Source organism: Peromyscus maniculatus, chromosome 3 (assembly GCF_049852395.1).
Source record: "Peromyscus maniculatus bairdii isolate BWxNUB_F1_BW_parent chromosome 3, HU_Pman_BW_mat_3.1, whole genome shotgun sequence".
Taxonomy (NCBI): Eukaryota; Metazoa; Chordata; class Mammalia; order Rodentia; family Cricetidae; genus Peromyscus; species Peromyscus maniculatus.
Window position 1 is genome coordinate 52,234,089 of NC_134854.1, and position 16,464 is coordinate 52,250,552.

Consider the following 16,464-nt stretch of genomic DNA (forward strand, 5'->3'; position numbering starts at 1 on the left):
ATAAGGTTAGGGCCACCTTGCCCTCTTCTCCTTCTGGTTAATCCTGTGCAGGCTTAGCCATCCTATCAGTTTCCATTCTATTTTCAAAATGGTTTCTCTTCATTCAAGAGTCAACCTGGGACTGGAGAGGACTTAGTTGGTAAAGTGACTGCTGTATGAACATGAGGACCTGAGTTCTCTAGCATCCACATAAACTGAGCATATGCATGTAATCTCAGCACTGGAAAGTGGAAACAGGAGGCTCCTTAAAGTTTGCTGGCCAGCGGGTCTAGTTGCATTGGGTATGCTCTGGGTCTAGTGAGAAACCTTGTTCCTAAAAATAAATAAAGTGGAGAGCAATTGAGGAAGATACCTGACATGAACCTCTGGCCTATAAACACACAGACACACCCCTTTCTACCTAAACACACACACACACACACACACACACACACACACACACACACACACTCACACCAAACTTTGCACAATGTTAATAGATACTGCTTGTCAAACACCAGCAGCTCCTGATACTAACTTCAGTTAAATCAAGCAGTTCCTTTTTTGTGTGTTTTAGTAGGAGCTAATGACTGGACATTTCAGCATAGATATCCTGTTAATGCTTGATGTTCAACTTGTTAAAAACTCATTCTATCCTCTTTCCCCCCAAAAAAATGTTTGACACTGTGTTCCACCTCCCCTGCTACCACCTGTGGACCCACTTTTTTGCTTCTCTCAAATGTATTTGATTCCTCTCCATCCTTCGCTTGAGTGTTCTGAAACCTGTCACTATCTTACTTTTTTTTTTTTCTCTGTGAAGCCCTATATTTTTGCTCCTTCCTTTCTGTTTTCTCAGACAGTCCCTTAGTTCAGATCCTCCTACCTTCACCTCTGGGCTCTTGTGACAGCCTTCCTGCTTGCCATGTAACCGCTTCAGGTCACTTAGTCTAAGTCTTCTTACCAAGACCAGTGTTCTGGTCCCCGTTCCATTGTATATTACAAAGAGACGATTGCCTCTTTCTCAGATGTCATCCTGACCAGAGGAGACAGAAATGGTAGATGCCGTGGTCATTGTTGTGGGTATCTGTCCTGGTTGATGGAGTTGGCTCTGTCCTTAGTTTAGATCGCTACTCGGCCTGGCCTCGTTCGTGTTTGATGCTTCTAACATAAGAACCTAACAAATGAAGCAGAAGCTTGACTCGTGACATGAATTTGAGACCCAGGCAGACCTCAGTTTCAAACTCAACCCTGCTAGTAGCAAATTGACTTTGGGCAACTTATGTCATCTCCCTAACGATATCTACCCATTTGTTCAGTAGGGGAAATGCACCTTCCTGCATAGTCCTGAGGAGTAAGCACCTGGAGTCCAGGAGAGAGCAAGGGAGATAGATCATGAAAGTCTCTAAAAACTTTGTTAGCTACATGTGTGGTAACAAAAAGAATGAATGCCACAGGTGGGTCAGGCGAGAGCATCACACCAGCTTCAAATGTCTAGAATTATTTCTAGAATATTGGAGCTACCAGAATTAGGTAAATAGGCCGTTGGTATTGCCCTAGCCTTTGTTAAGGTATTGCTGATATGCAAATGGGCTTCAGTTGTTTCCAAACAGAGCAGAAGCTTCCTAAGGACAGACAACAGTGCTGGTTGCTCCCTCTTGTGAGATTGATGGAATTATACCTTCCTAGTAGGATCTGGAAGACTAGCCTCACCTTTCAAAAGGTTATCCATCTTTTTAATCATTGTGCATATCTTGTAAAATCTTGCCTGACTATAACCTGAGTGATTCCTGCTCTGAACTATGCTGTTTATTTTGGCAGTTGTTTATGTTGGCTACAATTGCCAGTTGTCCTTTTAAATTGGCATAGGACTTAATGATGCTATGAGACTTTAAGCTCCTTTAGGGCAATGGTGATGCCCCTCCCCCTCGCGCGCACGCACACACACACACACACACACACACACACACACACACACGGGATCTTACTTTGTCCTGGTCTCTAATTCATAGAGATGTGCCTACCTCTGCCTCCTAAGTGATTAAAGGCATGTGCTACCAAGCCCAGCTAATGGTGATGCCATAGATGGTTTTTGTGGTCTCCCCCCTGCCCCCACAACCCTGTTTTTGTGTTTTCATTCCAACCCATGCTGGTCTTTTTTTATATAGAGGACCTGTAATACAGATCTGATGAATGATTTATTCTATTTTTCAAATGCTCAGTGCTGCAACAATAGTATTTCTGCTGTCATTATCAAAAAAGATTCTGTAGAGCTTGTGGTTAATTCTACACTGCTCTGGTGGAATTATATCATATATTTAACATTATACAACTAGTGGATAAACACCCTCTGATTGAAAATGATATAAAAGCCCCAAAGATATTTAGTACACACTGTTTTGAAATCTGTCATTTAGAAATAGGCTACCCTGAAATTGCTTCATATTCTTTTAAAATACAGACTTGACACATGGAATAATTACTACAATTTATGAATATTCTGTAAGTATATCAGTGAAGAATTTCTTTCTAATACTTTTCAACCCTCTGAGGCATTTAATCATCACAAGTTTATCAAAGGTTATACAAATTTACTCTACTCTAGGTGTTTAAAAGTTTCCATTTAGATACATATTTCTTTTGAGGGGAAGGGGCTTGAGATGGGGTTTCTCTGTGTAGCCCAGGCTGGCCTCAAACTCAGAGATCCCCTTGCCTCTGCCTCCCAAGTACTGGGATTTAAGGCATGTGCCACCAAGCCTGGCTGTAGATATACATTTCTAACATTGATTTATTTTAACTTATTCCATATCTTATATGCAAAATATGATATAAAAGAGAGGGTATTTTGTTAAGTATGGGAATGAATCCTTTGAGTTCTGTATTGTAGGGAAACAAAATGACATTGTAGCTTCCTTCCATCAGATGCTCATTCAGTCAGGGTATCCCCAGAAGTGAGGGGGTTGCTGCCTCTTCCCGATCGGGACTCTGCTCTTCAGCTGTAACTGGATTCTGAGTGGCAGTCTATTTCACATCTGCCAGGCCTAAATTAAACCTTAAATACTGATAAAAATGATGCCTATTTTTACTTATTCCTTCTCTTGAGCTTTGCTAAATTCAGTGAAATTGAATTCAATGAGAAAATTAATCATATAGTTGAGCCCTCACTTATCCCTGTAATTTCACCAGAGTCTGATCTTCCAGTAGATAATTTGGGGTGGTGAAATGGAAAGGAAATGTACTCACATGTGAAGCAACTTTTCAGTTCATCCAATTGTGAAATAAAAGTTATGAAGAAACTAAGCAAATATGTTAGGGAAAATACACTAAATGACCCAGTCTTTTAACAAATGTTGTCTTAAAAAGTAATGGGTTAAAACTCAAGATCATGAAGAGTTTTATCTTTTTTTTCTTATTTGTAAATGAAAGAAGTTAGATGGGCATGATAACACACAAACACTTGTAATCCCAGCACTTGAGTTCAAGGCCAGGTGGTCCTACTTGAAGCTAGCCTGGACTAGCAAGATCCTGTCTCAAAAGGCCAGAAAAAGTTGTCTATAACTTTGGAAAAAAGGATTTCTCATTAAACCTTGAAGATTAAGAAAGACAAAGAACTACACAGAGTTACCTAGGCTTGAACTTGAGATCACAGTCTGATTATGCTCCCTATTTTAGGAGCCTACCCCATCGCCTGACTTCATCCTTTTCAACTTTGTGAGAATGAGACTGTATGGAAAATGTGTTAGTGGGATGAACATACCATGATAATCAGGCTGTCTCAGGCAAAGGTGCTCACTCACCCTGCCTCACAGACACCCTCCTAGAGCCAGGTGTGCACTGGGTACTTACTCGGTAATTTAAAACCTGGAGAATGGTGCAGGCTTTTAAATAGGGGTTGAAACTGAGTGTGATAGCATTTTGTGGACATACGGGGCTTCCATAAAAGACTACAAGGCAAATGCTTTAAAAACAGTGTTTTGAAACACAGACTTATTGTACATATGTTTTGATGATAAGTGGGCATTTGGAGTTGGGGGGAAGCCTACAAAAAGAGCAGTTGTTTAAAACATATAGGCCATCAAAACACAAAACCTGGGTGACCTGGGTTTGTCTGGTATATGAGGCAGTCTGTCTTTTTTGTATAGGTAAGGAATGACTTAAAATGATGCACTTTAATTCTGTTTTGACTGTTTTTAATCAGATTTATAGGTGCTACTTTTTATTTGTCATGCAGTGAAGAATTTGTTGTGTGATATAAGTTGGCTTAATTTGTAAATAAATCTCCTTTGCTGGTAGTTTGTCCATGAGCCCTGTACCATGGAAAGAGCTGGTGTTCTGTGCTCATAATTTTGGCCTGCTCAAGAGCCAGGAGCATGGGGGTAAGAATGCTCCTTTGTAGGTGCTTTACTCTGTATCTCAGCAATCAGTGGATGCACAACCATCATGTAGGGGTTTATCTTTTATAGGCTTTTATAGAAAGGTCTGGATGGGTTACACCTCTAAGGAACAGGTGTAATTATTGCAGATTTATTGTGTTATTCCCTGGGTCTTTCATACTGCCCTCCAGGGAGTTAAAACCTATCCTCCCACTAAAGAGGGACAAATTCACTTTTTCTTCTAAGAGCCTAAAAGGAGGAGCAGAGATTGAAATTTTGAATAGGATCAAACTGAAAATGTCCAGTCAGCCCCTGACATTTCTGGGGGAAGATTATTACTATTATGATTTTGTGTGTCCAGGAGGTCAGTAGTCCTTGAAGAGTACAGGGGTCAGGCCACAAGAAATGAGAGGAAACATTTAGCTCTTCCTTTAGAGTGGAAAACACACAGGCCTTCCCACCCTCTTCGTTGTCCCTTGCCTTAGGGATCTGAATAAATGGAGTAGCAAAGGTTGTAGGCTTGACTCAGAGAGAGCTAAACTAATCAGGAAGGTTTGTTCCAGAATGTCATTTCAAGGAGAAATGTTTGGAAATAAGTTTGATTGTGGCTGTGAGATTATTTTAAAATGAAACTATGAAACTACCAGTGTTTTATTTCTTATAAAGGTTTTAGGACTTAAAAAAATCATCATTAATGACTTTCTTTAGCTATATTTTGTTTGAGCATTTTACTTCCCAGAGGAAAATGGGCTGTACCATAGAACAAAGGTAGAAAGGTTGTTGGAAACATTAGGTCTAGTTCTTGGAATCGAGGCTGTTGACCTCAGCAGTGACTACAGCAGCTCCAGCCAGAATCTGAGGCAGCTGGCCACAATGGAGGGTGCAGGGAGGTTCCAGCATGCAGGTCTCCTTGCTGATCCTGGGCGTCTGTCACCCAGGGCAGCCAGTGATGATTTCCACAGTTTTATGACCCTTGGCTCTCATCCCAATAACAAATAAGTCATAAGCTACCCTCTTCCCCTTTGTAAAATTCCACTCTGCAATGTGGCCTTTCCACCAAGAACTTCTGAAACAGTGAGGACGGGGACCGGTGCCTCCAAAGCTTTGTGTGTAATCAGCTTATTTCTCCTCTCACATCCTCCTCTCTTTTCTCCTGACAGTGATTTGAAGAGTGACGAGCAAGGGACAGTCAAGGGACAGAAGCTGAAACAGATGTTAATTTTGCTTAGTCTTTTCCAGGGCTGGGTAGCTAAAAGCTAGGCAGTGCTCTTTTCTGTTTTGCTTCAAGGATGTCCAAACTTTTGACATTGTAACAAAATGTCATCTAAATTGTGTTGGGCCACATTCACAGGTGTGGAACACCTGAGGCCTGTGGCCCATAGGTTGGACATGTCTGGTTTATAGTACTTATAGCTATATGAATAGTTAAGTGATACTAATAAATAGAGAATAGACACTTTCTATATTTGTAGTATTAGGAAGATATTAACATGAAAGGAGATGAAAATATGAGTGCATAACAAACCAAGATAATCATGTCAGGCATATACAGACATATTAGTCATTGTACCCAGGTCAAGGTTGGATTCAGCTTTCAAACCAGAAGGGAAATGTCTGTTGACCCATGGGTCACAGTAAAGGCAAATTCAGAGTAGGATTTCGGGTTAGACCCAGACCTGCCTCCAAGAAGTCAGAGCACGTGTGGCTGGAGCATGGCAGAGCGTGACTCTCCAGCCCAGGATAGGAGCTGACTAGCCTCCGCTTTGGTATTGCTTTTTTTTTTTTTTTAATTTTAGAGTCTTAGTTTGTTTTGAGTTGGGGTCTTTCTGTGTAGCCCAGAATAGCCTCAAATTCTCAAATCTCCTGTCTTAGCCTTCCAAGCACTGGAAGTTTAGTCATGTACCATCATACCTGGTCCTCTCTCCCTCTTGCGTTTTAGAAATCTGTATTTGGATAGAGAAACACTGGCAGACTCTCCTCTAATTTCAAGTTAGGCCTGCTTCTTTAGATATGTGTGATGGTGACAAAGCAGTCACAGGCTGTCTTCAGTCAGCAGTGGTCACTGTGCACTGTAAGCATGACACGAAGAAGTCGGAGGCAGAAACAAAGGTATGTGAGGTATAATTGTAGTTCTTGGTGCCAGAATATGGTCTAGTTGTGGAAACATGACTTAAACGTGTAAATAGTATAAGAGAGAAACTGCTTGCCACATACGGTGGCTCACACCTGTGATCCTAACTAGCACTGGGGAGATGGAGGCAGGAGGATCAGAAGTTCAAGGTCATCCTTGGCTATATAGTAAGTTTGAGGCCAGCCTGAACTACATGAGACTCTCAGAAACTCAGGCGTAGGGCTCTAAACTGCATGATCTTTGGGATAGCTGAGAGAAGCAGTGACTTCACGCCAGAAGGCCAATGTACTGAGAGTGAATGAGGCAAGTACAGGAGGCGTTCTGTTCTAGGAAGATGTGTGGGACCAGGTCAGAGTCGAGACCTCTGGAAGATTAATGGTTGGAGATGAAGCTAGCAGGTGTTTGGAATCAAGATGTATGTTGTCTCCTCAGCTTTATCTTCTGGATACTAAGGAGCCACCAGGAACTTTGGACAGATGGACAATGCTCAGAGGTTTATGTAGTAAGACAAATCTGGTGGTCAGATACAGGCACATTAAAGATCATTCAGGTAGAACAGGTTTCTGTATTTACTTTAGGGTTTCTTTTGAAAAGTAATAATTTCAGCTGGGGGTTGGTGGCTCATGCCTTTAATCCTAGCACTTGGGAGGCAAAGGCAGGTGGATCTCTGTGAATTCAAGGATAGCCTGGTCTACAAAGCAGTTCCAGGACAGCCAGGACTGTTACACAGAGAAACCTTGTCTTGGAGGGAAAAAAAAAAAAAAGAAAAGAAAAAGTAATAATTTCAACTTGGGAGTGGCAAAAAGAACAGGAATTAAAGAGTTGGATACAAGAGACATTTTGCCCTATATGGTTATTTAAATACTTTTTAATTTAAAAAAAAAAGCCATTTTAAAGGAAGGAGGAATCTATCAAGACTGAGTATCTTTTGCCTGTTGAGGTAATGAAGACTTATCAGGGTAAATCCACAGTTTGGGAACTAAGTAACTAGATAAATACTTTATTAACAGAAATGGAAATGTTAGAATGCAGGATTAGATGGCTATGTTTTTGGGAAAACACAAGACGTTCAGCTTTGGAAGATCATCTTTGATGTAGCAGGAGACAGAAATTTATTGGTGGAACATTCAAGTGGGAACTTGGTCCATGATAAACATGTGGGAGTTGCCTCCATAGAGATGACTTCTTAAACTGTCTGGATGAATGATGCCTTCCAGAGGAAACAGAATACTGGAAGCACCAGCATTGTAAAGGAAGAAGAGGAGGAACTGCCTTAACCCTGTGTAATGAGCTATGGGGAGGAGGTAGGCAGTTACAGATGCACATTAGTGTAGATAAGAGCACCCAGAGGGAAGTGGTGGTCAGCAATGTCAGAAGTACAGAGAGGTGAAGGAGAGTAGGGCTGAAAGGGCCTCTGATTAGGCAGTTAGGTAGTTATGTACCTGATGAACACAGGTCTATGGTACTGGAATAGGTTGGGGGAGAGGACTTAGAGTGAGCATTGAAGAAAAGAGTACAGCAAGCGTCGATTTACAGGTAAGAAGGAAAGAGTGAAGAGGGGCCATGACTGTTGCTCCTCCTGCCTTTCAGGGTGGAAGGTTGTGCATGCATGCTCACACTTGAAGGCAGAAGGGAGAGGTTAGGGCAATGATTCATTTGGACAACCTTATTTAGTACCAGCTAAAGACTTTTATCCAATAAACTGGGAAAATCAATAGCTTCAAGGAAAAAGAATGGCAGAAACAGGATTCTAGAGAAAAATGGGAGACTATCAGAACCTGAGACTGACCTTGGGGTTCTGGACAAAAAAGAAGATGCGAATCTGCTGAAGAGAGGGAGGATCGTGGACAAGGGATGGGGTTAAGAGGGAGATGTTAAGTAATCACTCTAGATAATGCTGAGGGGGATGTAGATGTTAAATAATCAATCTAGATAATGCTGGGGGTAAGAGCAGCTGAAGGTAGATAGTTAAGTATCAGGAAAGCTTGACAGACCGTCCACTTTCTAACTGCTTTTTTAAGAAGTGGTGGTGGGTGTGGGAAGAGGGCTCATTCAGTATGACACATGACACAGCGTGAGGACCTGCGTTCCATCTTTAGCATTCACCTAAAAGCCAAGTGTCTGTAAACCAAACACCAGGGAGGTGGAGACAGGAAGATCTCTGGGGCTTGCTGGCTAGCCAGTCTAGTTGAATTGGTGAGCCACAGATTCACTGAGACTCGTCTCCAAAAATAATGTGGTAGAGGAAGACACTGTTATCAATCTCTGGTCTCTATACACATATGCATGCACACTCAGATATATGTATACACGTGAACACACACACACACACACACACACACACACAGTGGTTATCAGGGGCAGCTTAGAAGGTAATTGGTATTTGTTTCTTCTTGTACCTTTAAGGGTTTTCCCTTTCTTGTCACTGTAGTGGTTTTTCCTTTATATGTTTATACATACATACATATATACACATATCACATTTTAAAAACTTTCCAATATTACCACAATTATAAATTATATAGCTACTCTAGAAAGATTATCTAGGTTGTAGATATGTCAGTATGAACATAGTTCTTTCTCTCAGATTCCACTGTGTGTGTGTGTGTGTGTGTGTGTGTGTGTGTGTGTGTGTGTGTAGGCACAGGTTGACATCTGTGCCTTCTTTAATCACTTTCCACATTATTTTGAGATGAGTTCTGTCAGTGAATCTGGACCTCACCAATAAGGCTAGACTGGCTGCCAATAAACCCCAAGACCCAAGAATCCACTCATCTTTGCCTCCCCAGTGCTGGGTAGGCAAAGCCACGCCTAACTTCTCTCTCTCTCTCTCTCTCTCTCTCTCTCTCTCTCTGTGTGTGTGTGTCTATGTCTGTCTGTCTGTCAATGCTAGAAATCATGTTCAGTCCTTAATGCCTGCATTGTGAACACTTCGTCTAGACTGAGCCATCTTCGCAGCATCTGAAATCTCAGGACTTTCTAGAGAAATTTATTAATGTACAGACTGACAAAATAGGTGAGCAAGGAGCCCATAATGGTGCTACTAGACCAGTCTGAAAGGCGATGCATGTTTTAAGCCAACTAAACACCAAATCATCCATCTATAACCTTATAGAATTCAAGATGACCAGGATGCCAGGTGGTAGGTAGTATGTCTTATTCAGAACACAGAAGACCATGAGAGGCCCCTGTGATGGGGTTTGTGTGGGAATATGTTTCTTAAAAGTAGTAAACCTGGCCAGGCGGTAATGGTGCACGCCTTTAATCCCAGCACTCGGGAGGCAGAGGCAGGCGGATCTCTGTGAGTTCGAGGTCAGCCTGGTCTACAGAGTGAGTTCCAGGATAGCCAGGGCTCCATGGAGAAACACTGTCTCAAACAAGCAAACAAACAAACAAACAAACAAAAAGTAGTAAACCTGGCTATTAGATTCTATTGAGAAAAGTAAGCTGACTACTTGGAGGAGCTAAGTCTGTAATATTTACCTGGGTACTGGATACAGTCTTCAGATTTGGCAGGGTGCAACGTGAATAGGAATGAAGAATTTGTTTCTGCTGGAAAGTATAATTACAAGAAAGAAATGGTGAACTAAGTCTCAGTTCTGTATCTGATTCTTGACTCTATTCCTGTGTCTCCTATCCTGCTAAGGCTGGTAGGTCTAACGGCAGAGCCTGGGAACCATTAGTCTCACAAACAAGGAGACTAGAATGTGCTTCTGAGTGAAATTGACTTGTTTTTTTCAAGTTGCTGCATTTTAAGTCATTATGCATGCATATGTGTGCATGTGCTCGTGTGTACACATGCAGAACAAGAAATGTGTGGAGGCCAGAGGACAACACTTGGTGTTAGCTCTTCCTTTGGCCTTGTTTGAGAGATGGTCTCTTGTTCATTGCTGCATATGCCAGATTAGCTAGTCCATGCGCTTCCGGATGGTTTGCTGTCTATGTCATCCATCTTGCTGTGGGAGCTTTGGGATCACAGGTACATGTGTCTGTGCCAGCTTTCATGGGTTGTGGGGATCTGAACTTATTTCAAAGCAATACTTCACCCACTAATCCATCCCCCCGGTCCTCAAGCTGCTTTTGAAGTAGAAGAACAATCTGATTAGAGCCTAAATGAATCAATGGAGTTTATTCATGGAAGAGTAACTCCAATATGTATTTTTCCTTTTCTTTCCTCATAGGTATGGCCTCACATGTACAAGTTTTCTCCCCTCACACCCTTCAATCAAGTGCCTTCTGTAGTGTGAAGAAACTGAAAGTAGAGCCGAGTTCCACCTGGGACATGACTGGGTACGGCTCCCACAGCAAAGCGTACAGCCAGAGCAAGAACATACCACCTTCTCAGCCAGCCTCCACAACCGTCAGCACCTCCTTGCCAATCCCAAACCCGAGCCTACCTTACGAGCAGACCATCATCTTCCCAGGAAGTACTGGACACATAGTTGTAACGTCAGCAAGTAGCACTTCTGTCACCGGGCAAGTCCTCGGCGGACCACATAACCTAATGCGTCGAAGCACTGTGAGCCTCCTTGACACCTACCAAAAATGTGGACTCAAGCGAAAGAGTGAGGAGATTGAGAACACAAGCAGCGTGCAGATCATTGAAGAGCATCCACCCATGATTCAGAATAATGCCAGCGGGGCCACTGTAGCTACTGCCACCACATCCACTGCCACCTCCAAAAACAGTGGCTCCAACAGTGAAGGTGACTATCAGCTGGTACAGCATGAAGTGCTGTGCTCCATGACCAACACCTATGAGGTTCTAGAGTTTTTGGGCAGAGGGACATTTGGACAAGTGGTCAAGTGCTGGAAGCGGGGCACCAATGAAATTGTGGCCATTAAGATCCTAAAGAACCACCCTTCCTATGCCCGACAAGGTCAGATTGAAGTGAGCATCCTAGCCCGGCTGAGCACAGAGAGCGCCGATGACTACAACTTTGTGCGGGCCTATGAGTGCTTCCAACACAAGAACCACACGTGCTTAGTCTTTGAGATGCTGGAGCAGAACCTCTATGACTTTCTGAAACAGAACAAGTTTAGCCCCTTGCCCCTCAAGTACATTCGCCCAGTCCTCCAGCAGGTAGCTACAGCCCTGATGAAACTCAAAAGCCTGGGTCTTATCCATGCTGACCTCAAACCAGAGAACATCATGCTGGTAGATCCATCCAGACAGCCATACCGAGTGAAGGTCATTGACTTCGGTTCAGCCAGTCACGTGTCCAAAGCCGTCTGCTCTACCTACTTGCAATCCAGATACTACAGGTAAGACTGTTTCCATGGAGATGGTCATAGGGTGCGGGAGGTCCAGTAGCATCCACAGGGATGTGCAGAGAGAGTCGCCATGGGGAGATACAAACAGAACTAGTGGTTGCTACCAGAAAGAGATAGTAACATGGAGGCTGGAGAGATGGCTCCGTGGTTAAGAGCACTTGCTGCTCGTACAGAGGACTTCAGTTTGGTTCCCAGCACTCATGTGATAGCTCCCAATGATCAGTAAATCTAGTTCCAGGGGATCCATCACTTTCTTATGGACTCCAGACATATACATGGTATACATACATACATTCAGGCAAACACTATTATCCATAAAAATAAATAAATGGTTTTAAAAACAAAAAGAGAGACCTTCATGTAGTTGGAAAATTAGAGAACATGAGACGGGAGTGACAGTGGGAAGTCAGCTAAGAAGGCATCCAGGTAACGCTCTTGGGCTGCTATTGAGAGTTGGGAAGAATTTTGGGAGCTAGGTGAAGAGCAGAGTGAAGAAGTCAGGTCCTTCTTGATAGAGAGGATCCAGATAGCTAGAACAGGGAGAGCTGTGCCAATAACAGGCACAGGGTAGCACCATGTAAGACTCATTTAGGAGATGAGGGTGAAGTGCCTGTCCAGACCAGAGGATTTGTGAGTGGTACCTGGAACAGGTCCTGGAAGCCTGGAACAAGCAAGGGTTTGTGGGAGGTGGTGTTGGGGGAGGGGTAATAGGTTGATAGCAGTGTTCTGAGAAGGCTATTATGTTCTTGTGGAAGAGGCAGGAGGAAGGGAAGATCTTTGTCCTGGGGCCAGTTGCTTCCTCCCATGATAAGTTTATGTCAGGAAACATTATCTACCCCCACCACCTTTGTGCGCCACTTTTTTTTTTAATTGTAAGAAAATACCCAAGGTTGGATAATTTTGTGAAGAAAAGAGGTTTATTTAGTTCAAAGTTCAAGGTCATGATGCTATCAACAGCCTTATGGTAGATGGCCCCACAGTGGTGGGAACATGCATAGGAATGAATAAGAGCTCACATGGCTAGATAGGAAAAAATGTAATGGTTCAAGGTTAGGATCCAGCTTTAAAGACAACTTTTGTTGAGGAGAACTAACTCAGGGGTTTTTAACCTTAATTCCTTCTAAGGACAGCACTGATCATGAACTTCCACTAGGCCTTACCATCTCCCAACATCACTACACTGAGGACCGTTCTTTGAACTGATGACCTTTGGTGGTGGTGGTGGGGGGAACGACACAAACTACACTCTAGCAAGAAAATTTACACATTCAAACATCACACAAGTGTTCATCTCATTTCAAAGATGGGCTTTGCACAATGCTAGCTAGCTCCAAGGATATAAACCTAGCCCTGGCCATCCCAGAGTCTCCAGCATGCTGCAGGCTTTGACATTAGTAGAATCCAGAACTGGGCTGACCCCTATACTCATTAGGCTGAGCGATTTGTGCTCACTGCCTAACTTCTATATCCATATACTCTCATTTCCTGACCTACGAGCTGGAAGCTGGGGTTTTAAACCAGGTCCAGGGTGCTGTTGGACCATCACATGCTGTGATACAGCCTAGCGCTATGTGCCGTGACCAGACTGGGAGACACAGCATCAGGAGGTAATGGAAATGGAAAGCATGGTTCAGGGTTGTAGATGGCAAAGAGCTGTACTGGAAGTAGTAGCGACCAGGCCCACAGAGGCAGAAATTGCCAAGAAAAGAAACTCAAAACTCCCGTGAGAAAGTAGGCCGACCCACCCTCAAGAGGTTGACTTGGGGCAGTAGTAGGAGACTCCCAGGACTTCTTGCTTCATGAAACCTCCTGCCCTATACCCTGGGGGTGGATATGCTTTCCCACCTCCTTCAAGGATCCAGAAGGAAGACTGGACAGACGAGCGACCATGACTTACTCTGAAGCTGACCAGCAGTCCCCGTCTGTCTGGGCTCCCCATCCTGACTTCCCCTCTCACGGAGTCAGTCGCTGCTTGCAGCACTGTTGTATGTCCCCTCCTAGCTTATCCGTACTCCCCACCCTCAGCCTGCAGCCATGCCTTCCTCTCTGTCTTGTATTTTGATCTGACTCAAGGGATGGGTCTCAGGTCTTCTCTCTTCTTCTTAAGATTGATTCCTGAGTTGTAGGAGCTCTTGTCTCACCCTGGAATCTGATATGGGACAGGGATGGCTTTCTCTCTGAATTCAGATATACATACAGCCCTCTGCTCTTAAGAGGAGTTCTCATAGGCTGTGAGGATAAATGTACTGCTGCTCGCTCTCTTCACCATTTGACCTGGAGGGGAGCCACGGGCACACTGCTGGAGCCATCCAGGAAGGTGGAGCCTGGACAGTGGGGAACTGTACCCCTCCTTGGTAGAGAAGGAGGCTGACAACCCATATTCTCTGGAGAGTGCCTGGCCCTTCCTTGAAAGCCAACTCAGTATGGTTCATCACAGGGAAACAGCTTTGCCTAGAGGAGGCTATTGCTGGGGTACTCTCTAGTTACTGCAAAATGGAGGCTGTTGCTGTCATTTTATATTTAGACTTACGAATTCAGGATGCCAAAGGCTATTTCTTCCCAGTTCTTGGCCTGAATATAGGGAAAACTATGCCAAGTTAAGGGCCGTGTGAGGTTTTATTATTTAGTTAACCTGTATTGCTTTCAGTGAAAAGAATCCAGCTTCATTGAAGTGTGTTAAAAATTAAGCATGGAGACTAACTATATTTAATAAGCAATACATCCTTGTAGCAAAACTTGACTCGAGTTACATTTGGGACTCTGAAGCCCTTTTTGCATTCTTGCCCTCTTGTGCCACTGTCACTGCCCACTGTCTGCCCCTCCTGCTAAGGCCTCTGCAGTCTTCTTTGCTTTCAGGGACTCTCGCTCAGAAAGGCGATGGTTGGCAGTGATGTTTCCATGGGAACTAGGGCAGGACTAAATCCTCTGCTTGAACTTCATATCCCTCCTCACCAGCTTTATGCCCTCGTCAGCTATTTGAGCATCTCATGGAGTGATAAAGGCTGTTTGCTTGCTGTCGGACACTTAGCTCCCGCCTGCCATTCCTCAACAGGCACAGTCACCTCTACTTCCTGCATCCCTACTTCCATCTGAGACACCTTTTTGGGTGTCATGGTACCCTCTTTCTTTAGGCTTTAAGTGACTACTACCTAAAATACTAGGCAGAATGGTTTCCCTCTCCCCAGGGTCTTCACAGTCTTGTGTCATCAAGGCTAGTTCGGTGGCCTTCAACTAGGGTCAGAGGCACAGAGCCCTGAAATGATGCTCAGTTTCCAAATCAGTCATGATACTCTGCCTACCACAGGCCTCCTCTGAGCCCTGGCATGGCCAGACTGCTGCCATACAGGTCAGTGGGAGATGCTGAGAACAGCATCCAGCTTGACCTCATTTGTCCCAGCTGTGGAGGACAGTCAGTCTAGACCACACTGTTCTGGTTGATTTTCCTGACTACCTCACCTTTGCTTGGGAAGAGGGCACAAGAGATGTCTATCATTAAGATCCTTTTCCTAAAAGAGCATACTTTCAGGAACATTTTGAGAGACCAAGGGTTGTAGAAGCCTGGACAGAGAAATGATTACATGCTGTAGATCAGCCTTTCCCAGGGCCTGTCAGATGGACCTTTGTCCTGCAGGGCCTGTCTCTCACCAGGGGTCCCCTGTCTTGAGTCTGGCATGTTAGCCACTAGGGACACCTCACTTTCAAAGGGATGAATACTTTCTGTCCTTTCATCATTTTAAATAGGACTATATTAAGTGCCACTCCCATGACCCCATCAGGGATGATAAAAATAGTGTGATATAAAGTGAATTTCCTGTTCTCAGCTGAGGGATCTGGGAAGGAAGGTGGTAGCCTGGAAGCCACCCATTTTTCCCAGCAGCTACATGTGCTTGGCTCTGCCACCGGCAGTTGGCACTGCCTCCCAGAGCCCCAGGATCTCCCTTTCCTCTGTGATCTACTCACCTAAGCTGGATCCTGAACAAGGCCACAGAAAAGAGCGTCAAGGGCCAGGGTGAAACAAAGTTAGTGAGTTTTATTAAGTACTTAGGTCGAGAGACCTAGGGAAAGGATGATGTACACTCAGTACAGGGAGGGCTTCTCAAGAGTCACAGTTGGCTACATTTAAGTTAGTATGTATTACTCAAAGCTTGTAACTGACAAGGTTAAAGATTAAGCAAAGCTTAAAATTTAAGTAAAGTTTCAAAAACAAGTAAAAATACACAGGTAGGTTTACTTATTTCTCTTACATAAAGATTTTCCTTTTGTAAATGAAATAGGGTTTTTAAGAGGTACATAGTTTAGATTCAAGAGAAAGGTATGTATTAAAAAGTAAAACTCAAAAGTTTCAAACATTCTGGCCCTAGATGGATTTTAGTTTATTTGTTTTTAACATCCTTGTTTGAGGTATCCTTAGAAAAATGTGATTATTTCTATGGGCAATTTTGGCTTTGTTAGTTATATTGAACTTTCCTGACCCTCAGTCAGTAGGGAAGGCAAATTAGACTTCAGAGTGAGGAGCACCTGATTCTTTTCATGCCCCCTTAATCATGCTCCCTGTATTTCTAGCCTACCACAGAATTGCTGTTGGCGTTCTGTGAGGAAAGCCCGATATGTGGCTTTAAGGAAACAGGGTGGCCTTTTCAGGTCTTTGTGAGTCTAATGGAGCGGTGTAGGTGTGTCTTCCAACTTAACCTCTGTCCTGAAGATCAGCTA

At 43.6% G+C, this 16,464-nt stretch overlaps 1 protein-coding gene across 7 annotated transcripts in view; it reads left to right on the forward strand.

Moving 5' to 3' along the window:
* The window catches only part of Hipk2 (homeodomain interacting protein kinase 2), a 180,809-nt gene that overhangs the window by 45,378 nt on the left and 118,967 nt on the right, over positions 1-16,464 (forward strand). For all 7 annotated transcript variants that reach the window (XM_006990416.3, XM_076566460.1, XM_006990411.3 and 4 more), the window contains exon 2: positions 10,662-11,745. In XM_006990416.3, the coding sequence (XP_006990478.1) occupies positions 10,662-11,745 (1,084 nt within the window). The remainder of the gene's footprint in view (positions 1-10,661; positions 11,746-16,464) is intronic.